This window comes from Silene latifolia, chromosome 3 (assembly GCF_048544455.1).
Source record: "Silene latifolia isolate original U9 population chromosome 3, ASM4854445v1, whole genome shotgun sequence".
Classification (NCBI taxonomy): domain Eukaryota; kingdom Viridiplantae; phylum Streptophyta; class Magnoliopsida; order Caryophyllales; family Caryophyllaceae; genus Silene; species Silene latifolia.
Window position 1 is genome coordinate 41,284,558 of NC_133528.1, and position 22,434 is coordinate 41,306,991.

At 34.9% G+C, this 22,434-nt stretch overlaps 1 protein-coding gene across 2 annotated transcripts; it reads right to left on the minus strand.

Moving 5' to 3' along the window:
- LOC141647575 (B3 domain-containing transcription repressor VAL2-like) lies at positions 1-10,802 on the minus strand. Of its 2 annotated transcripts, none has more exons than XM_074455817.1 (13): positions 10,718-10,802; positions 10,174-10,290; positions 8,094-8,175; positions 7,915-8,016; positions 6,453-7,120; positions 5,884-5,980; positions 5,578-5,752; positions 5,134-5,207; positions 4,572-4,928; positions 4,083-4,132; positions 2,195-2,308; positions 2,019-2,086; positions 1-1,049 (listed from the first exon to the last, which is right to left on the minus strand). In XM_074455817.1, the coding sequence occupies exons 2-13, from the start codon at positions 10,284-10,286 to the stop codon at positions 274-276; spliced, it is 2,676 nt and encodes an 891-aa protein (XP_074311918.1). In that variant the 5' UTR covers positions 10,287-10,290; positions 10,718-10,802; the 3' UTR covers positions 1-273. The 2 variants fall into 2 exon arrangements, with proteins under 2 accessions (XP_074311918.1, XP_074311917.1); XM_074455816.1 differs by having other exon boundaries at positions 10,450-10,790.
- Positions 10,803-22,434: the final 11,632 nt, after the last annotated feature.

The following is a 22,434-nucleotide window of genomic DNA, read 5'->3' on the forward strand; positions in this document are numbered from 1 at the left end:
AAAAAAAAAGATTGGGCGGAGGGAGTATCACTTTGTCAAACTCTCACTCCGGCGCCTAAATGTCATGGGATAGATCTTATCATTTTTATGAATCTTACAAGGTGTAAATTACAAACAATATATCCTACAGCTTCAGCAATTGTCTAAACAAGCCTTGCCTTCAAATCTAACGTCCATAACAGAAAACAAAATGGACATTACAGCAATGAAAAAATGCCTCTTAATAAAAAGCTGCTACTCCATAATATAACAACACGAGGAGCGAGATTTATTTCACTGGGGATCATCCTGCTGTTTATTAGCATTTTCAGATTCACAGCTCCCATCACTCGGCTTCGCTTGTTCAGCCGAGGCTTGGCTAACAGGATCTTCCCCTTCAATCACTCCGCCCACTTGTTCGGGCTGAGCTTCCGAGCTAGCTTGTTCCTTGGGGGTCAAGCAGTTGAGGCCATTTTCTTTCATATATGTATCCAAAGGGACACCTGCTAACTGAAGAACATTTGTAAAACTCGCCTGACCATTCCCCATCTTCGAGTCTTGTTCACGGTCTGGACGAAAGTTCAGGTCGAGCCCAGAACCGCTGTCCCCTAACCCACTCGTTAAATCTTGACCTTCATCACCAGTCTGAGCAAGTTCAGTCTGTAAGGAATCGATCTCGGGGTGTAATTTCTGATTTTCATTGCTAAGTTTGTCGTCTTCGCCACTAAAATTCAACTTTTGGTGGCTTTTAAGAACCATTTCGGCTTCCTGATCGGTTTGCCGCTTCTTTTTTCTCATCATTAGTGTTTTAAAACGTCGTTTGACTGTCATGCAGACGGTGCATGTGCAGGTTGACTTGTGCTTGCCCTTGCCACTAGGTGGTTGAATACAAACAATGCATGAACAACCAGGACGGTGCCTGGGATGCTTGGTGGTGGTTGCAACGGCTGAAGTCCCAGGTTGATTTGGGTTGTCTCCCAAGACGGCTGCATTAGCTAGAGCACTCAGCCCGGAGGATTCCTGTTCCTGAATGACTCTATTAGCCATTGTCGCTTTTTTCTTCTTAAAATCTACATGTAAGAAGCGACCCAAAAGGAACGGAAGAAAATGTCAGAGAGAAAACACATCATGTCCATTTATAAAATTGGTTCTAAATATTCAATGCCATTTAAGATTATCAGATTAGTAACGAAAATAAAATTGAATCGGTGGTCATGAGAATAAAATAGCCCATGGTTTAAAACGTAGGTTTGAAAGTTGATCTCAGAGCCTACAGGCACAGCGCCTGGTTTCGGCCATTTCCATCATAAAAGGGGCCGATACTACCTCATATGTGGTCGTGGTAACTATCAAAACCTTAAAACTCGTCATTATGGGTATCCCTGTTTATAAAAAGTAAATCTGAATAAACAACAGTCAACACTAGTAAAATTGATGCTTAATGATGAGGGTCAAAGGCAGGGGAGCAAAACCACATACAAGAATAGTATAGATTTCACTCCAATCCGGCAGAAACAAACTTCGGCCTGTGACTAGATCCTTCTTTCTAAGGAGACACCCGAAATAATATAAGAAAAAAAAGCTGAGAAATAGCAGGGGTAAAACAAGAGTTCCATTTTTCTTTGGTGGGCAGTAGGGTGGGGGATGGGGCGGGGAGTGGGGAGAACGTTTGTGACCAGTTGTGTTTTATTCCAGTCTTGCACAAGACACCATTCTCGTGACCGGAATGCTTGATCTTTACTGGAGCCTATAACGAACCTATAATACAGATAGGAGAGATCGAAAAAAAGTTTCATACAGCTTGAGCTCAGAATGCCTCAAATCTCAATTTTTGAAATTTTCAGCAACCAATAAAACAAAAAAAAAAGGGGCACAACTCTAAACAATTGCTAACAATCAGGCAATCAGCTCAACCCGTTATATACATAGGTGATCAGATAAGTCGAGCAAATTGGCTTCAAAACAAGTAAAACTTCGAGATCCACTTGCATCACAATATGCACGGAAGCAAAGAAATACTATATATAATTGTACCATACCCTTGCCATGATTAGAAAAATTTTCAAGCTCCCTTGGGCTTAATTCATCTGGAGCAGAACAGAAGCACCTATAATCACAAAACAAGATATAAATGTATCGCTTGAGGATCATTAATATCAACACAAGTGAAATGGGCACATGTGCGTGTTAATCGAGATAGGAAGAGTTTAGAAACCTGGTCGGATCCCAAGCATTATCTGCACAAGTCCACTTAGGAGGGAGTAAAAAATCCGCAGGTAGCCTTCGCCACTTAGAGCAGCTGTCACACTGAGCCCATTGATCTATCACACTAAAATAAACAGTATTTCAGGGCTATGACAAATCTACAATTTAAAATATATACTGAGAATCAATGCAATATGGCACCAAATGGGTAAATTCACTCAGCAAGCAAGCAAGCAAGAGGGGGAAGAATGTGACAACTTCAGTTACCATTAGGAGAAAAACAAATACTACTCCCATGCCTCCCAACTTTATATTGTCCCATTCTAACCTTGATGGTCAACTTAAATCGTCAAAATATTGTCCACGTACAATAGGTATAGCAATAGATCTTAGATCATGTCCAGATCCAACGGGATCTAGAACCATAGGTGTAGGGTCGGATCTTGATCCTTTTTTATTGAGATCTAGATCCTACCCTCATATCCCTTTTATTTTTATTTTATGTTAACACTAAAACTACGGTACATGAATAGCAAAATATCTCCTAATTCTTCTCATTTTTCATAATCAAATCAATGTTTTTTTTAGGTTTATTTCCTTGAGAAAATACTCTATATGCATTATCCTAATCCTATCAATAGAGTGATTTTCCTTATGCCTACAAGGATCCGCAAAGGATCCAGATCCACGGGATCAGGATCTGGGAATGTTCCCTGTGAATTTAGATCCTATAGCACTTTGCCATCCCTAGGTACAATGTCTAATTTGATGAGTTCAATTTATCAAAAGAACTATTTTCATAGGGTATTGCTCTTTCGTATACGCATTTTACTCTTTTATATACAACGTTATCATTTTACCCCTCTCATTAACAAACCTAACTTTCCCCTTCTTTCCCTTGGAAACGGTCCTTCACCCCACGGTTGTTGCAACCCCATCAATCTAGGGTATTTGAGAGTGAGGAGGGAGTTTCATGTGGGGAATGTTTTTTTCCGGGGGAGGGGGGAGGGGTCGGGGCGGTAGGGTGGATTTTCAACAGGGGAGTAGTGGTTTAAGAGAGTGGGGATTGTTTTCGGGAGATGGGGCGAATTTCCAGTGGTTTGGGTGGTCGGTGGTGTGGTAGGGTAGGGTAGTTGTTGGTTGGTGATGGGGTAGGTGGTAGTGTGTTAGGGCGGTTGGGCTAGAGGTCAGAGATGAGGGTAGTGGTTGATGACAAGTGGCACGATGAGAGTAAAGTAATTGTGTTGTATAAGAGTTACCTAGCAAGACCATGCAACTTTCATTGTGGTTCATTCGAAAACAGCCACTTAATTGTTTCAAACACGGATAAAGCTATGTACATCCTGGCATCCATCCCCCTTTACCTCACCTTAGGCATTGAGCCATTGTTGTTGTTTTTAGAAAGAACAATTGCATAACCAACCACATGTTTGAATAGCTAACACAAGGTGCATATAGTGCTGACAAATCCATGTAGCCCAGAGATAGAATACTAACAAATAGAAATCACACCACATCATCAGGTAACATTTAAGCCCTATATCCCCAAATTTACAAATGGTTCTGCAAGTGTGATGAATCAAGTCCTTCCAAATGTTTCTGTTTCGAATTAAATTATGTCCGAAACAAAATTGTTTAATGAATATTTTTATTATTTCAGATCCAACGTCAAGTAACTATCAGTCCATCAGTGACACACTACTAGTCAAAGCATGCATAAGAGCCACCACATTAGACGAAAAAGTGGTGTACTTTTACGTCTTCAGCACACGAAAAAATAAAACAAAAAGGTTGACGTTTAAATATTGCCTCCAGCCCCCAGGCGTAACAAACAATTTCAGATTCAGAAACAGGATATATATTCTTGTCTTTATGAATCAAAGAGAGGAGCAATTTACCCGGATGAATGAGCTGCGAAGACACTGGGCTTCCCAAAAACAGGAGGTTCCTATACAACAAACAGCATGCAGCATAAGTGCATAAGTGCATAACTATAAACAAGATAGGAACACACAAAAAAGGATTAAAAAGAGATTTTCCAAAAGATCAAGGTCTTGAAGAGCAATTGATTCAAGAAGTCAAATTAGATATATGAACAAAGCTGTGAAGCAGAATGAATTTCGGCTAGTGCCTCACTGAACCTTGGGCTTAAGCACGCCCGAGGCACGCTTTTTGAAACTAAAATTGAATTACGCCCATTATTACTGTACAAACAAAACAGGTTTTCATGATGGGAAACACAAGGCAAAAAGATATTTACTATGTTTGGAAAGAAAGGCATATGTTTGTCCAGCATAGGGGTGTGGAGACATAAGAGGAAACAAGTACTATCTTGAATTCATGATGATACCATGGAACTAATAAATAAATAAATAAAATAAACTTACTTCATATTCTTCGAACTCAAAGTCGTCGACCACAACAATGCTTGGCTTTACATTTTGAGGAGGTCGAAGCATACCCTGCACCTCCTCCCATGTCAACCTCAATGCCTGAACATCTTGATTATCAATGAGCAACCTCTTACTCTTAGCACCTATATTTCGACCTTTTTTCTTTTCTGCCGTTGTCATTGGTGAGGGTAACAAGCCTTCCTCTGATGGTTCACCACAATTCTCACTGTTATGCATGTAGACATTTCCACCGGCAGAGTCCGATTGTCTCGATAAAATATTCAGATGAGTATCTGTGGGCGCTTTCATAGACTGGGGAAGGCCAGAGACGCCATTGGCCACTGGTAGATCCTTAACAATGCCCGAAAAACAATAAAAATCACTTGAAATACGGGACAAATAGAAGACAATGCAGCATTACGCTTTGTTAGTTATTAGAAAATCAACACTGTTATCAAACTTCAACATCAGATTATATCAGCAATTTTTGTCAGGTCTATTAGTACAGCATACAATCATAATAGCAGAGGAGAGCTGTAATTGTCAAGCAAACTACCTGAATAGATGGGTTTGATGCTTTCCGAAATCCCATAACAAGTTTCCCCTCTGGATCCTTGCGGCTAAATGTTACTGCAGCAGAACAGATAACATCATCACAGGTCTTTCCATGGTATTGAATTTTGGTTTGAGATGGAACCGGTAATCACAACCTAATCTCAGCTATTTTGCATTAAATGTGGCCAAAACTGCCTCAATTTCCGGATACGGTAACCTCCAAAACTTAGATAACTTGGTCGAGATTCCAATGTTGTGGTCATATTTAATACCATGGGTCTTTTTACCAAAGTAGGATCGCACAAAACTATAGGCGATGAAAATACTAAGAAATTTACCATATAAGTAAGAAAGTAAGAAAGAAAGAATGTTTGGCAATCAGCATGGTGAAAAGATAGTAAGCAGCATGTCCATCAAAATTTATGGGACAAGAAAGTAAGGGTACCAGTATCGCCAGCTTGCAGCTGCAACGATTGTATACAGGGAGTCACTCCCTCTAAAACATACATCCTGCTGTTGTTGTTAGGCCAAAATCTGAACTGAAACACCCATTCTTTCCCCTTGACATCTTGAATTTTTATAGGAAGTCCCTCAGGTTGAGATATAGGAGGAAAATACGCCTACAAGCAGCACAGTTTGATTATTACTGGTAACTAGTGGAATAACCATTCCAAGTTCACATAGTTTAAGGGTGTTTAGATAAATTAAAAATTCTAAGTTCGCATAGTTTAAGGGTGTTTAGATAAATTACCTCGGCACATGCTTTAGGAAGAACAAGACGACCTATTCGGCCAGCATCACTAGCACTCAATACCTTTTCAAACAGCGGAAGAATAGTACAGTTTGAACTTTTTGATAGTCAAGGAAATCATTATTGCATCAACTAGTAAATGAAGGCCACAACAACACGTCATCAAGTCAACTACAACAAAGCCCAAATTTATGATGTACTAAACTAACATAAATTATTATTTGAAATCAGCAAACAAAAATTACCAAAAGGAAAACATGATAAACTGTCAATACGTTATGAAAACACCTAGTAGATTTTTTTTTTAAATGAGAAAGTTTGAAAAAAAATGGCTAATAATAATAATTTTAATATTAAAAATAATGAAGTACAAAGAAAAATAAATAGAAAAAATAGAATTGGTAATTAAAAATACAGAGAATTATTATAAAAACTCATATTTAAGTGGAAAGAGTCAGAAATATAAGCAGAAAATGAGGCCTATGAGTTATAAATACCAAGACCATCCCATATAAATAAATAATCTATGTAATTTGCAAGAAAAAAATTTATTAAACGACAGTGGATACTCTCCAGATATTTGCTGCAGTTCTTGCTCTGTAATCCTTGGCCAATAACGAGGAAGCAGTTGGTGTCGGCCCCGTCCCTCAAAAGGAGGCTTTGCCACACGTAAGGGAGGCATCATACTAACACTTGTATCAGGAGCAGGAGAGTAAGGCAACTTTGATGGACTTGATACAATATTAGGAGATATAAATCCTTGATTGAAAGCATTAGACATCTTTTTTGGCTCCCTTTTTTCATCAATGATTGTGCCAGACGTAAACTGAAGATTTCCAGATGGACCACCCAAACAAATATTTAGGTTTGGATGTGCTACTGATTCATAGTCATCTCTATTTTGCATCTTATTGCTAGAAACGTCAAGTCTGTCATTGAGAAACGATCCCATGGAAGTCTGGGCTAAAGTTGAGGCCCAAGTAGCCCCACCTCCCCAAGGCCCGGTTATGGATGGAGTATCCTTGTTGGATGGTAGTGGTTGTGCTGTAACCACAGCTTCTGAGGGAGGGAAAATAAGTCCCTCTTGTTTCAGCATACCAAGGGTGGTATTCGTGTTCAGATTGTGTGAAATGGATAGTTGATTACCCCCATGACTACCCTTATGATTGCCAATGCTTTCAATATTCTCCGTCATAGTGCATAGTTCATATTTATCGCATCTACCTCCATTCCATCTCTGTGTAAAAAATGAAGTTAAACAATGATGCCACCCACATAAATAAACTTGCGCCACAATAAACAATATGATCTAGCAGAAACCAGAACTATCTAACATATACCCTGTGTCACGAAATCTCCAAATTCTTTGTTCAGGATAATGATGAATAAAGTCAAATGAAACTAGTTGCGTTTCTTTTTATTGTGAAGTAGCAGTCATTTGATGAAATTGTGCACACAATTTTCAGGATGGATCATTTGAAATCAGCCTCTTTGTTGAATGAGAACAAGGGTAAGGCTTCATACAACTGACCCTCCTTACACTGCCAACTGTAACAACCTCCTTACAGCATGTATAATAAGAGCTCCATAAGATGGTCTCCATTGTAGGGGAGCAAAAGTTATTTTCTTTGCCTACAATAAAGTGCTCTCTTATGCTCTTTAGGTGTTCTCCAAAGAAAAAAAATGGAGAGTAGCTCAGTAGCTCTCTATATGCTCTTAGGGAGGAGCAAGGAAGAGCAGGCTCTCCATTCGAAGTAGGCTGTAGCAAGTGGATCTGAGGGAAAACTTGCTTTTTCAAAGAAAAAAGAATATGTAAATGTAAAAAAAAACGGACCAAAATTTAAAATGAATGCAGAGCATGTAGAAGAATTTTGCTATTGTAGGTGTAAAATTAGTTTTTACTATTGTACATGGAGAGCAAAACAAGTGCTTTCTATTTTTTACAATCGTACAAGCTCTTGCAAAACACAATCATTTAAAAAACTCAATGGGGGAAAGAAATTAACAAAGAAAGATATGATTCTAACTTACCGAATTAGAGGCTGAATTTCTCGCACATCCTATGCACTTTACGCCACCACCATCAAGTAACTCAATCAAAGACAAAGAAGCAATGCATCCACAGTGAAGCCGCTATAAAGCAAAATGCAATGAGCGTCTACAACAACTAAAATCAACAAGATGAACATAAGTTATAGAAAAGATTTCACCTTGCCACAAGTAAAACAGTTTCTCCAACCAGAATCATCGGAGTGGAATTCCTCGCAGTACATTCGTTGCTCAAAAGCATACCTAGCATAGAGAGAGTTAACGTGTTGAAATGTTTAGAGGTGCCCCTAAATATTCTTGCACTACACTTAAGATCTCAAACTAAAACTCATTCCAATTAACGATGGAATCTGTCAAAAGGTTGAGAGAGATGAAACAACGCATCAAGACGGCCAAACTATAAACTTGTTCTAAGTAATTTGTAAAGCATCCGCTTCGGTGGGTATTCATGAAGAACGAAAACGAAGATTCAGAGTACTTTTAATCATACTAATTGAACGAAAGTGCAATATCAACTGGCAACTCTGATATTATATGAATAACCACTAACTAGAATTCAGACATTACTAAATGAATGAACAATGAGCCAATTGACCCCCTGTTTCAAGTTGGAAGGCCAATATGAAGCAAACTGACTTGGGGAAAAATAGATGTACAACAACATTACCCCAATGCCTCAAAGGCTCCCGGATATGGCGTGGTAAGGGAAATCGGATGTATACAACCTTTCCCTTGTATAGAAAGCAAAATGAATTTATTTTAAGATGAACCATAACGAAAATTGCACCAAGATTTGCACAGCTGAACAATGAAAACATATATATAGCTCAACAGAAAATATTTATCAGATGAGGATATGTTACTGCTTGTTTCTGTTCCCAGAGATACTTCACATAATCATACCTAATCTTCAAGCAATGATTATGCAAACCATATTTTTTTTATTATAGTGCTTCTTATATTTCATTTGATTGTATACGTTTTTCAAATTGCCCCTCACATGCTTTTAAATACGTATACAATGGGGAAAAAAAAGAAAATAAAAGAGGGAGTACTAATTAAGGGACACGGAGGGGATGATGGCAATGTATAGATAATACCATAGAGGTGACACCTATCTACAAATAGACACCATGGTGGTGACGCCCATATACAAACTAGCCACAAGAATTGCATAAACCCTAAACAATGATAATGCAAGCAAGCCACGGGAATTGAAGCAATGATCCCGACATCAGTCATTCACAAGCCATTAGCAATTCTTAAGAGGATTTTCAAGAAATCAAATTTATCTTCAACATGATTCAAGAACAAACAGTTCAATACTACCATTAAATTACATTTCCTGCATAACTGTTCAGCACAGCTCGAGTCTTAGCTGTCTATTGAGCATAATCCTATTGCTTCACAAATCACAAGTTCACAGAATATGCAGTCCTATATAAAGGTTAATTCTTTAGAGCCAAATATACTTTAGATTCCATGAAGTATCCAGGTATCTAATTTAGCTCCTTTTTTTCTTAGAAATAAGTCTAGAATTATATCTCTTAGTCTCCACTAAACCCTCGAGTCACATCACTTTCCGTTCAGCTGAAAGGTAGTCCAAACAATATGAAAACTTCAAAAGCTCATTTCTTGATTTCTAATTTTTATCACTACATCATAAAAAGACCACAATCTATACATTTGTCGATATCTTTAATCTGAGAATTCATCAATAAAATTCTCCACGCGACCATCACAAACATCAACTGCATATAACTCTGAGTAACCTCATATGGAAGAAGTAATAGAACCATTAAGGAGCCAACATGGTCAATCAATGTTGTCAAAATCGCCAAAAACAACCTTTTAAGTTAAGGTAGCCACAATTTATATCTTACTCCCTTTAACACAAGTCACTTTCCATCTCAAATTTTTGGGTAAGAAAGGTTTGATGCCTACGGATTTTGAATCGGGTCTATGAGTATCGCCTCTCAATGACTTTACCGCATCGGCTAGCTAACCATGTCTAATTATGTGAACAAATGGGAATGAATTTCCATCAACATAAACTAAACTCAAGCTTATTAAACCAAAATAATTATGAAATATAATCATTGATTATGAATTTAAATTTGACAAATACTCCATAGTCCATAGCATATTATACCTTCAATTTCCCACCAAAAATTAAAAACCAACAATATAAATAACCAAATTAGCACGTAAAAAAAAAAGCAATTAAAATAGAAAAATTACCCGCACTTATCGCATAAATTAGCCAATTCACCAGATCGCAAACTCCAACCAGTCTTCCATTCAGCAGACGACGTCGTACCACACAAGATATTCATACAAGTCTTCATACCCATTTCCCTATTTTTAACAAATATTTCAGCAAATTAATTAACTTTCGATAATCCAACGTCAAAGTAAATTCAAAATTAGTAATTACTTGGAGATTAATTAACTAAATTTGTACATAAACAGTCGTAAAAACTGCAACAATTAGTCAACAGATAAGAAAGAACAAACCTTTTAATTGAAAATTGAAAACCCAATTCAAAGGTGCAAAATTTTCATCTGGGTATTTTAAAAAAAAAATTATAGGAATGAAATTTGAAGCAGAAATTAAAATGGGTTTAAGAGAAAAAATTGAGGAAATTATGATAGCTGAAACGATGGAATTAAGGTGAGTAAAGAGCATGCAGGAAGTATAATAGGAGCAAAAAAAAAAAGAAAGGGATTGAAAGAGAAGAATATATATTGCATGCACGATTTTAAGGTGAGATTTGATATATACTTGAAGTATTGCCCAACTCTTTGTTTCACTTTGGTGTTGTTGGCTCCTTGTTTTTACTCTCTTTCCCAATTATGAGGGTTTTTTAAGGTTTTTTCATTTGATTATATATTATTTTTAAATTAGATCTTTAGGCTATAAATGGGAGTTTATTGGACTATTTAGAAAAACAAAAAATGCACACGAGTGGGTTTGATATTTTGAACGAAATACTCAATTTTTTTATTTGAAAAACATCAAGAGGTCATAACATATGTTTATGAGCTCAGAAAGTCACGATTTTTTTCAAATCGATCGTCTTTCCGAGAACTACGATTTGAAAAAAAAAATTGTCGTATTTGGATCTCGTGGCTAGGATTTTTGTATGTCAAAGTTTTTTTATCGAACAAACTTTGAGTGACCATATCTTTTGGTCACGAGTTCCAAACTAAATAACTTTTTCAAATCGTAGTACTCTGAAAGATGATCGATTTGAAAAAAAAAAAATGTCACTTTCTGAACTCGTAAAATACGAGTTATGACCTTTTAAAGTTTTCCAGATCAAAAAATTGGGTATTTCGTGTGAAATGTCAAATCTCAAGGATAACGCGTGAATTTTCTGTTTAGAAAATAAAGAACGTGATATGTGGAATTTGGTTGATTTATAACCTAATGAAAAGGTAGATTAGGGATGGCAGTTGATCTAGGACTCTACCCATATCCACTGGATCGGATCCTGATGGAGCGGATATGGGTCTCATTTTTATGAATCCAATGGATATGGATCAGATATGGATCTAAAAAAATTTATATGGATATGGATCTTGTCGTTAAGATCCAGACCCTACCGAGACCCATGTTTTTTTTATTTTATTTTTAGATTTTTAGATATATAAGAATAATAAACGTTTATAGAAGTCATGCTTTCTTATCTTTTATTCAACTCTCTTATGTCAGTTTTCTTATTTCATATTCATTAACAAATTTACAACCTAATTTAAATCAATTAGTCTTCCTTAAGACCAATGGTATCCATCTTAACTATAAGACGGGTCCATTTGATACCATATTATACAATATGGTAGAAACCAGGTAAATGGTAAAATAATAATGTAGTGAATTGATAACTTAGGCGGCAATAAGACTGAATTAATAGACAACCTCTAGAATTGACTTGACATGTCAGTAAAAAAACAGTTCAAAAAGTATTATGTTAGTCTCTATGTTTCCACCAAAGACATTTCAAAACTTATTATTTCAAATTTCCCAAAGAAATCTTGGCATACCATTTTTATTTAAATTTCATTTATATTTTAAATGGTAACATATTGAACAATTATGCTTACATAAATGGTAAAATCCTAAATAAAAATGAGACCATTTTTCTACTATATGTCGACAGTGATTAGTGATTGTTTGTCAATTTGAATGATATTGAAATTTGTGCATTAAACGGCCACATTAGTTGTGACTGTTACTACATTATCTTTGTGATAATGGTTGTGTTTTAAGGCTGAGATAAATGAGCCATTGAATGTGTTTTAATGGCCATTAATCTCATAAATCTTCTTCTTAGTAACTGCCTATATGTGGTAGTATAAATAAGATGATGTATAAGCAATAGATACAACAACATCAATAACACAATAATAATAACTTCAATCACAGCAAAGCCACTATTGTTAAGAGCTTTTGGAACTTGGGGTGTGAATACATCCGGTGACTCTAGTAGCCACCGGTCTCGGTTTCGGTTTCGTGGACAGAAAGCGACACGTCGATCATCGTACCTATTCCGCTATTAAGGTACGCATATTTTCTAACAGTGGTATCAGAGCCAGGTCGTGTTTTGGCTTCTGTCCCGATTCTTAATAACGTGATTAAATTAAATTAGTTTTGTTTATCATGTTTATCGGACCATCCTTGGTTATTTTTTGTAAACTGAAATCTATGGCTCATATGTTGAATGCATAAATAGTGTTTACAAATCTATTCATATGTTAAATTACACCTGATTAATTCATATGTTGAATTTTCACTAATAATTTAAGCTCCGTCCTTTTGTTGTCCGTAAATTGATTTCTTACCCGGTTTCATCTTCAGTCTACTTCAGGTCTCTGTGACCATTTTGGGTGTAAGTCACCATCGTCGGATGCCGAGGAATGGTGCGTGTGTGTCACGCGCCGATATCAACCATGAATTGTTGAGCGCGTGAGTCGCCTCAAACGTTCTCTCTGGCGTCGATCTACGTGATGACGGCGGTAATTTTGGTCGAGGTGGCACAAGTTTGGTGTCAACACGGCGATGGTGGAAGTCTAACGCACTTCTATAAGAAGTGTTCAATTAACGAGATAATGGAGATTAGTTATCTATTATAATTTTTGGGGAAAATGAAATCGGGTGAACCGGAGAAACAAAAGAGATAAGCTTTATTTTCTTGCGCTTGAACATGTGTGTGTCACGCTCCAACGCCGGCCATGATAAGTGAGCGCGTGAGTCGCCTCAGATGATCTGTCCGGCGCCGATTCACGTGGTGACAACGGTTATTTCGGAATTGCTTATGCGTGAAACGGTTTCAAATCGTTGTTTTCTTCTTATTAAAAGATGGAGATCAATCCTTCATTTTTCTTTGAAATCATGGTATTTTGTATAGTGGCTATATTACTGGGATTGTTTTGTTTTCTATGAAACCATATTAAGAGGAACAATGGAAAAGAGGAGTTTTGGAGTTTTGACAGGGAAAAAGAAATGTAGGGTAGTTTTATTCAATGTGGTCGAGGTGGCATTATATAATGTTATAGTCTGTGCTTGATAGTTGTTTCGCAATGAACATAAAAGTTTGATGAGTGTGTCTCATTAACATGTTCTGATGAGATTTTGTAAATTTGTTTTACATGTTTAATGTCTAAGTGACATTATATAATGCTAATATATATTTAGCTAAGCTTATAAAATGTATATGGATATGTTTCATATAAATTTGATCACTAGTCATATTAATCTGTTTAATATGATTTTAGTTATACCCGATATTTTATGAATGTGTTTCATATTCCGCGTATATATTTGTGTTTGGACCATGTAAATTTGTTTTATATGGATAATGATATCTTTCGTGATATTAATTATATTTTATGAATATGTTTCATAAAACTTATTTTACGTGTAAAGGGTAAATATCTAAGTGATATTTTACAAGTCACGTAAATTTGTCCTTGTTTGTAAATTTTAGTTGTCTCGGTGACATTTCCTGTTTTAAGCATTTTGGCTAGCAGATTTATGGGTATGAGAAATACTATTATTCGACTCCATGTTCAGTTTAGTAGGCTACTCATTACTATCTCTATATTGTGTTTTGCAAGATAAAGTTAGAACTTGCGAATCTGTTTCGTTTATTTATCTTGTGAAATTGTGTAATTTTGTATTATATAGAAAAATAATATCTTATTGACATTTGTTGTTGGTGATATTTTATAAAGTACATACAAGGCTCATATTTTAGTGATATGATAATTATTATAAATTTGTTTTACAAAATGACTTATATCTTTGTGATATAGGGTTCTTGTAAATTTATTTTACGAAATAACTTATATCTTTGTGATATATTAGATTATTAGTTTATGTAAATGTGTCTTACATAAATGATTTATATATTCGTGATATATAATAACGTGTAAATTTAGTTTTACATGTGAGATGAGAAAGAATTGAATACATATTAGTTGTGTATCAATAAGTCATTAAAACTATCATATGTGTTATGATCAAGTTTTTTTTAACGACACGCAATTTGTTTTGCATAGTGTTTGTCCAATATCTAAGTGATATTATTATTCGTGCTAATGTGTTTAGCCGATATTATAAGGGTGAATAGCTAATTTTGTTTAGCTGTTTTTTTAAGGATTAAGTAATTTAGTTTCATTTAATCTTAAGCTGTTAATTAAATTATTGAAATTTCTCGTTTATGGCGTTTGTGATGATTATGAGCTTAGCGAAATTTTCGAACGAACAATATAAATGATGGGGTTTTAATTATTTAATTTAGATTTGTGCCTTAATCCGTATACTTGTGTTTGACAACAAGTGTTTTGGTGATTTGTTCACTATAGTGATGCGGTTTGAACTTTGATAAATAGAGTGATAAGATTTTGTATCTTATTAATAATCACGATTTGGAGAAATTGTGATCATTATTATATGATCGAGGTTAAGTATCTTACTAATAAGTAGGATTATGAAAATCTGTGTTTTTTTTTACCAGTATTTGTTCAAATATAGTAAGTTTTATCTATGCAAAACTGTGTTATTTTGTATGTAGACCTGTTAAGTTAGTTTTGAGACATGTCTTACCGCTTATGTAGCGTAAGACTAGGGGTAAGTCAATTTCGTTTTGACATAGGGTACAAGACTATGTGTCTTGACCCGAAGGTGTTTTAAGGACTATCGTCATTTTGTTACGTGAGATGATGATGTGTTTTTTTTTAAAACACAGGGTTGACTGACATAAAGAGTTATTTTTCCATGGTGATTTGTTTGCCATTCGATTTTGGGATTAGGAAAAATGGAAAACTCTTGATGTTTTGTCGTCGGTACACTCAATCGTCTTAGTAAAAGTCTCAAACTTATCGAAAGGGGAGAAGAGCGCGTCTTGGCGCTAATGACTCCCGAAATGATTATTAATGGTCTATGTTTTTTCTTACTATTGAGGACAAATATATGGTATTGTTAAATATGTTTGACTTAGTGTCGACAAGAGAATAATGTGGAGATAATATTAATTTGGTTCATGATATATTCTAGCCAAATGACGTCATTTCCATCAATTCGAGTTGTATGTTTGTTTCTTGCATCTGATGTTAATTCTTGTCCTTTGCGGATTTAGAAACAGAGTGAGAATTTTTTATAACTCGTAGATGTTTAATCCATTGTTTGTCGATGGATTATTTAGTTTTAGCTATGCTAGCTAAACTGTTTTTCAAAGAGGCTTTGTGCTACTTTGATAGGTTAATTTTCTATGCGCTTAGAGTGCATGATTGTGTTTCAATAATTAGTTTATTGAAAATAACAGATTCTCATTTAACCTCTTATTAATAGTTCATTATGGCTATGTGTTTGGTCATAATGTATATGTTCACCGCATTACTTTTTGTTTATCTATTTGTTTACATTTTAATATATGTTTATTGTCTTTAACTTTTATATTTCAATCCATTTTTATTTTATTTATGGGTAGTTAAATGTTAAGGAGCATCATGAGACCGTATGTTTTTCCGTCTTCATTTGAGATGATTCACGCTATATGAGTGTGTATTCATTGTTCTGTCATTTTATAATGTGTTTGATATGTTCAAATATTTTATGATAAAAGTGAAAAACCGACTTTGAAGTTAGAGTTAGAACTCTTAGTAAATATGTTGGTTATGAATAACTCTTTGATATGTTCAAAGTGTAAATGAGGAAAAATATGTGCTTTGATCTTACAATTCCTAATCGCTATGACAAGAGGTTGTTTTAGTTGAGGAATTGTACATCACTTGACATGGTTAAGTGAAGTATGGCATTGATCAAGTTTTCCTTCTTTTGGTTTAGAGGAGGATTCCTTAAATTTGTTTTGAGGAAAATTTGTTTGCTCTAAAATAAGTTTTGGATAATAGGTTGGTCATTCATGCCTTAACATTTCTTAAACTTTGTGTTTAAGTGACCCACGATATTTACTCACTTAGATGTGTTCTTAAGTGTTGATGAAGATTAGTAGACATTGGTCTTGTATTCACTACAATGCAAAAATTATCTTTTGGTGAGTGGGAGGATTTTGAGGCGTGCGTGCACCCATGGACGGTTCGAAAGGATGATTCATGTCAGCCGACCCCAAATCATTTTGGGATTAAGGCTCTGATGTTGTTGTTGGTGAGTGGGAGGATTTGTGACCTCATTAAGACACCGTAGATAGAATTTCTCTTCATGTTTGGATAGTGGGAGTAGTTCCATAATCCAGGGTAAAAATGAGAGTTTATCTACTAAAGAGTAAATATTAACTTGTATGTCAAGTTATAAGGATTAACACAAGGTCGATCCTTAAAATATTTTGCTCATTATAAAGGATAGTGAGAGTTGTCCTATACTGTTCAGTTATTTTTACCACTTTTAGTAAGTGGGAGTTATCACTTTTAGTAAGTGAGTGTCTTCATCAAGTAATAAAAATGGATGGTTATTATGAGAGCAAATAGACATTGTCACAATGTGTTTATGACGGTTTGGTTTAAGACTATTATAAGATATGTTCTCAAATGTTCGGATTTGTTCCGCTTTTCTTCTAAGTTTTGGTCATCTATTTTGAATTTTGTTTTCAAATGGATGTAAGACTATTTCTCGAATCAAGGTGCTCGAGAAACTTATGAATGTGGATCAATCAATTGAGTTTGTCTCAAATGATTAAGATGATAAATCTTAGTGTCCTTCAAGCTTATTCATGTGTGGAATGACCTTCCATATATATTTCAAATTCATAAGTCATTTGTGTGATGATTTAGTTGGAATGGTGTAATTATTATGGTTATGTCAAAATTATATAGGAGAATAAGTTCTCTTTGTTAATTGGTGACATTTTGGTTTTTTAGAAGAAAAATAATATTTTGGTTATGTCTAAACCTACTATCAAGCGCAAGAAATGATTAGAGTATTGTTTCTTGATCTAGTGTAGTTGTTATTTTTTATGTGTACCTTGTTTAGTACATGGTTGAACGTCAACTTTGTGATTGATAAGTAATTAGTTACGCAATCGATCCTCTACACGCACAATTATATGTAATCAAGTGATTTTAACTTTTACCTTTGTGGTAAGAGTAGATTAGTTCTTGTGTAGGACTAAGTGTTGTCATCAAGTAAGATTAACTAACAAGATGGTTGGCGCATTATTTTATAAGATGTGCTCTTAATTAGTTCATGTGTTAGAGCTAATTATGTGAAAGAGTCAACTTAAGTTTTAATCTTGTTGAGTTTCGAATGTGTTTGATAATGGACATTTTTGGATTAAGATTTTGTATCTTTTGGAAATGTTCATATGCATTTGTTGCATGATAAGGCACATAAGATATCACTAAGCTTTTAGATTGCCTAGTCACACGAGTAATCGCCTTGACACTTGTGTAGTGGGCAAGATGAGACTGAGTCACTTAACACTTGGTAAGTGTTGAGATTATCTTTGTACATAAGTTGTATGGAAAAGATATTGACTCTTTATATAATCGCCTTAGTAAGCCTAAGATGAGACCTTTGTAGTCGAAGTGTGAAAAGACACCCTATTTTCATACGAAAGCTTTGAACCGAATCACAAGTGTCGGATTGGACATTGAGTATATCAATCTAGTGGCTTGGGTTAGATACTTTGAGTAGTATCTAGACTTATGATTCGCACGACATAGAAGCGTGATATGCCCATTGTAGTGGGAGCTATGTTGTGACACATATATCATACTATGTGTGTTTTGTCGACCGTAAGGAGTGACAGATGATTCCCTAATCTGTTGCTGTGTGAGCCCTTTTGGACTTCTGTGTCCTATTTTTGTACGAAGCCCTTTGACTTGGAGCTGTGAGATGAAATTGAGATTTGATGTTGCTACTTTAGCGTGATTTCGGAGAATCATTAAGTTGTTGGTTCAACGGGTCATGTTAGGAAAGCAGTCGAGTTGAGATGGATTTTCATTAGTGTCTAAGGAATGATCAATTCAACTACACCATGTTCAGCCCGGTCGGCGGTTATATTGTGTATATAACTACGTGACATGTCATAGCATAAAGGGAAGGTGTATGCTGTGGTGTTTTTTGAATGATTTGGGGAATCATTATTATGAAAGTGTTATGTTAGTTTGATGGTGACTTAATATAACACTACTTGTTACTATTTGGTCGCACGCCTCATTTTTCCTGTATGAAACGTGGTTGATAGTTCTTATTGAGTTGTGTTTTCACGAGCTTGTGTGGCCAAGTGGGAGCTTCTGACTTGGATGTGTGGCCGAGTGGGAGTATTGAAATTTGTGCATTAAACGGCCACATTAGTTGTGACTGTTACTACATTATCTTTGTGATAATGGTTGTGTTTTAAGGCTGAGATAAATGAGCCATTAAATGTGTTTTAATGGCCATTAATCTCATTAATCTTCTTCTTAGTAACTGCCTATATGTGGTAGTATAAATAAGATGATGTATAAGCAATAGATACAACAACATCAATAACACAATAATAGTAACTTCAATCACAGCAAAGCCACCATTGTTAAGAGCTTTTGGAACTTGGGATGTGAATACATCCGGTGACTCTAGTAGCCATCGGTCTCGGTTTCGGTTTCGTGGACAGAAAGCGGCACGTCGATCATCGTACCTATTCCGCTATTAAGGTACGCATATTTTCTAACAAATGACAATATTTAAGTGAACAATAATGATTCCTTATGTGCCTTTAATGGTAACATATTCAATAATTCACTAAACATGTTTTAAAATATAATATGTATTGATTTTACAACTTTTTGTTTATAATTTGGTCCTAATGTAAGTTATTTTGAATGGTTATTTATTAGTAATCTGAAAAGGTCTATTATAATGTTGTAATGACAACATGTTAACAATTTAGTGAACATTTTACAAAATGCAATTTGTTACCATTTTGCAACTTTCGGTGACCTTTATGACTCATTGTAAAATTGCGACCGATGTTGTTTAGATGCTAACATTTTGGACAATTATATTTACATGTTGTAAGATGTAAAATGTGACCATTTGTACACTGTGTGTCTATAGTTGTCAGTGATTGTTTGTAATTTGAATGATAACATTTAAGTCAATTGCAATGGTTCCTTGTATTGCTTAAATGGTAACATGTTGAACAATTAATTTTACATGTTTATAAATTTAATATGTTTGATTTTGAAACTGTTTATTTATAAATAAGACGTATTAGTATAGAGAATTAAAGAAAATTAAAGAATATAAAAATGGTGAAAAATAATGGAGAAATGAAGAAACTCTATGAAAATGAAGAACAATGGAGAGTGGCATTTGATGGAGTAGAAGTGTGAGGAATAGTTAATGTATGCTGAAAAATGAGAAAAAAATGTCTTAGCAATTTTCATGTCTATTGTGCATTTAATGTATTCAAACCATTAGGCAATAAAATATTGTATAGGTTGTACTTTACACTAGCCTACTACTTACCCTACACTTTAAACATTCAGACCCACATGCTCCATCATCCGCCCCATTTCCCAAATATGGTATCTATCAAATCTATCTTAAATTTAAGACGGATACCCTCGGTCTGAAATAAGAATTTATGAATTTAAATATTCGAGAAACAACAAATAACTTTTTCATCGTACAAATAATAACTTACACGGTAATTTGTTAATTTATCATGATAAATATCGACATATTTTTTTATCTATAATTCTATTAAACATTCTAATGCGTTTTATATAATTTTAATAGTGTAAATACATTTAGAAGATGAAGAAATTAACAAATTTTTTGAAAAAGATCAGACCCATTTAAGACCCAGATCATATAGATCTGGATATGGATCTGAAAATTTTAGACCCTGTGAATATGGGTCAGATATGAATCCACCATATATAATATGGATACGGATATGGATCCTATAGGACTCTACCCAGACCATACCAATTGTCATCCCTAAGGTAGATTGTTGTCTCAAAGAAAATGGGTATCTATATTATTATTTCAATTTATTTTATTTTATATAATTTTTTAGTTTTGAATAAAATAATAAATAAATGACAGTGATAAGCGTGTTTATTAGCTTGGTGACGAAATACTTGTATGAGAGTACACATAGCACGATATTTACTCGTAGTTTAACTAATACTTCTGTTGTTAAAGTTATTTCACTATGTTTTACAAAGTGTCTCTTGTGTGATACACGAATGTGTATACTATATGTTTGAATTGTAGAGAGGTAACAAGGTAGATACTATTATATTCAGAGATTTTTCACGCTACTCATGGTTTGTCACTTTGTCCATGATACCCATGTTTTTAAGAAGGTGTCAATGTACTCTTTAGGTTCACTTTTTATGCACAACGTGCCCTTGTTGATAATGGACGTTAGTTAAAATAACGGAACATGATTAATGAATAACTAATTTGGGCGGAAAATTTTGATTCCAAAACAAATCTTAAAAAAAAAACGAAAGATTGTAAGAAAAATACTCGTAAACTTTGCATTGTGAACATCACGTACATCATATCCATCAAAACAATAACACCAAGTTCATTTAACTATAAATTTAAATATTAACAAAGTTAACTAACTTAACTTGCTTGTCGATGCTCTATTAATTTTTGCCTTTTTCTTTAATGCGTCATCTTTTGATAACGAGGAACATCTCTCATTAGCAACTTAGGGCGATACACCTTTGAGAGACACGCAACAACACGGTAAGGCGGCACTCTCTTTTAACATGTCCCGAAGGTCCCCGTGCAACAACCGCATACTGCTCACGCAGGGAGCGAGTCGAACCCGGGACCTCGTAATTCATGCCAGCGCATGCTTTGAGGGTGTTTCGCGCTTCACTGCACTCACAGCACTTGGTCATTCTTTAATGCATCATCATTCAAACAATAACATCAAGGTGGTCCTACAACAAAACAAAAGGAAATTAATTAATTTAACTAGTACTCCCTCCATACCACACCAATGGTAACATTGATTTTTTCACACTTGTCGAGACATGTTTTGCAACGTAAATATATTTTATTACACATTATTAAAAATTATAAAAATTTGATATTCTTATAGCATTCATGACGATAAATCAAGCAAGATCTCACATGACTATATTTTGTCTTATAGATTAAGATTAATATCGAAGATTCCCTACGACCATGAATAGTGGCAAAACGGTCAATGTTGCCATTGGTCTGGTATGGAGGGAGTATTTTTTTTCTTTTGATAAGTTGTAATTTGTTAAGCTAAATTTCGTCATTTCAGCTCAAGATTATTGTTCATTAATCATGCTCAAAGGTATTTTGTGTAACTATACAAAGTTCAAAACTATTTTGTGTAATCTCTACTTTTAAAAAAAAAAATTAAAATTAAAATTTCCGCCAAAATTAGTTATCCATTAATCATGCTTTGTTACTCTAATTAACGTCCATTTCCAACAAGGGCACAATGGGCATAAAAATTGCACCTCAAGGGCACCATTGTATTATAAAAAAATAAAAAGAGATACATGGTATCTCTACACAAAAATTAAATACAATATTAAATAGACAGGCGATTCTTCCTTTCTTTCACGCTTATTTCGTTATCCTAATGCATTTAATGTGAGTGATAATTTACGCTACATCTACCTGTAACACTCCCATAGGTCGGGACCCTTTCCTCTAGACATTACAAGACTTGGTTTCCTAAGCTTGTAGTGCGAACAATCGCGTAAAGAATTACTTAACATAATTTAAATAGATAAGTTGTAGTTAGTTAAGATGGTTACAAGTTTGGGGGATGCAAATACCATCCCATTAATACAACCCAATTTAAATAAGGAGTTTAAATATCAAAAACTAAGATAAGTGCGAGTGATGACAACTAAGAAGACCGCTCCCAAGCCCTCGATTCAAGCATGCAAACCTGTCAACACTGCTCCCTATATGGGCGGAAATCACCCTATGGTTCACCACAGACATTTAAACCCAAGTGTTACCTTAACGATATAAATGTTCAA

Bases quoted from the DNA above. Each gene is read 5' to 3' on its own strand.
- LOC141647575 (XM_074455817.1), bottom strand. From the start codon at position 10,286: ATGGGTATGAAGACTTGTATGAATATCTTGTGTGGTACGACGTCGTCT. The intron at 8,176-10,173 runs GTAATTTTTCTA...TCTCTATGCTAG, and splicing joins AATTTATGCGATAAGTGCGG to GTATGCTTTTGAGCAACGAA. The intron at 5,208-5,577 runs GTACCCTTACTT...GTTCTGCTGCAG, and splicing joins GCTGCAAGCTGGCGATACTG to TAACATTTAGCCGCAAGGAT.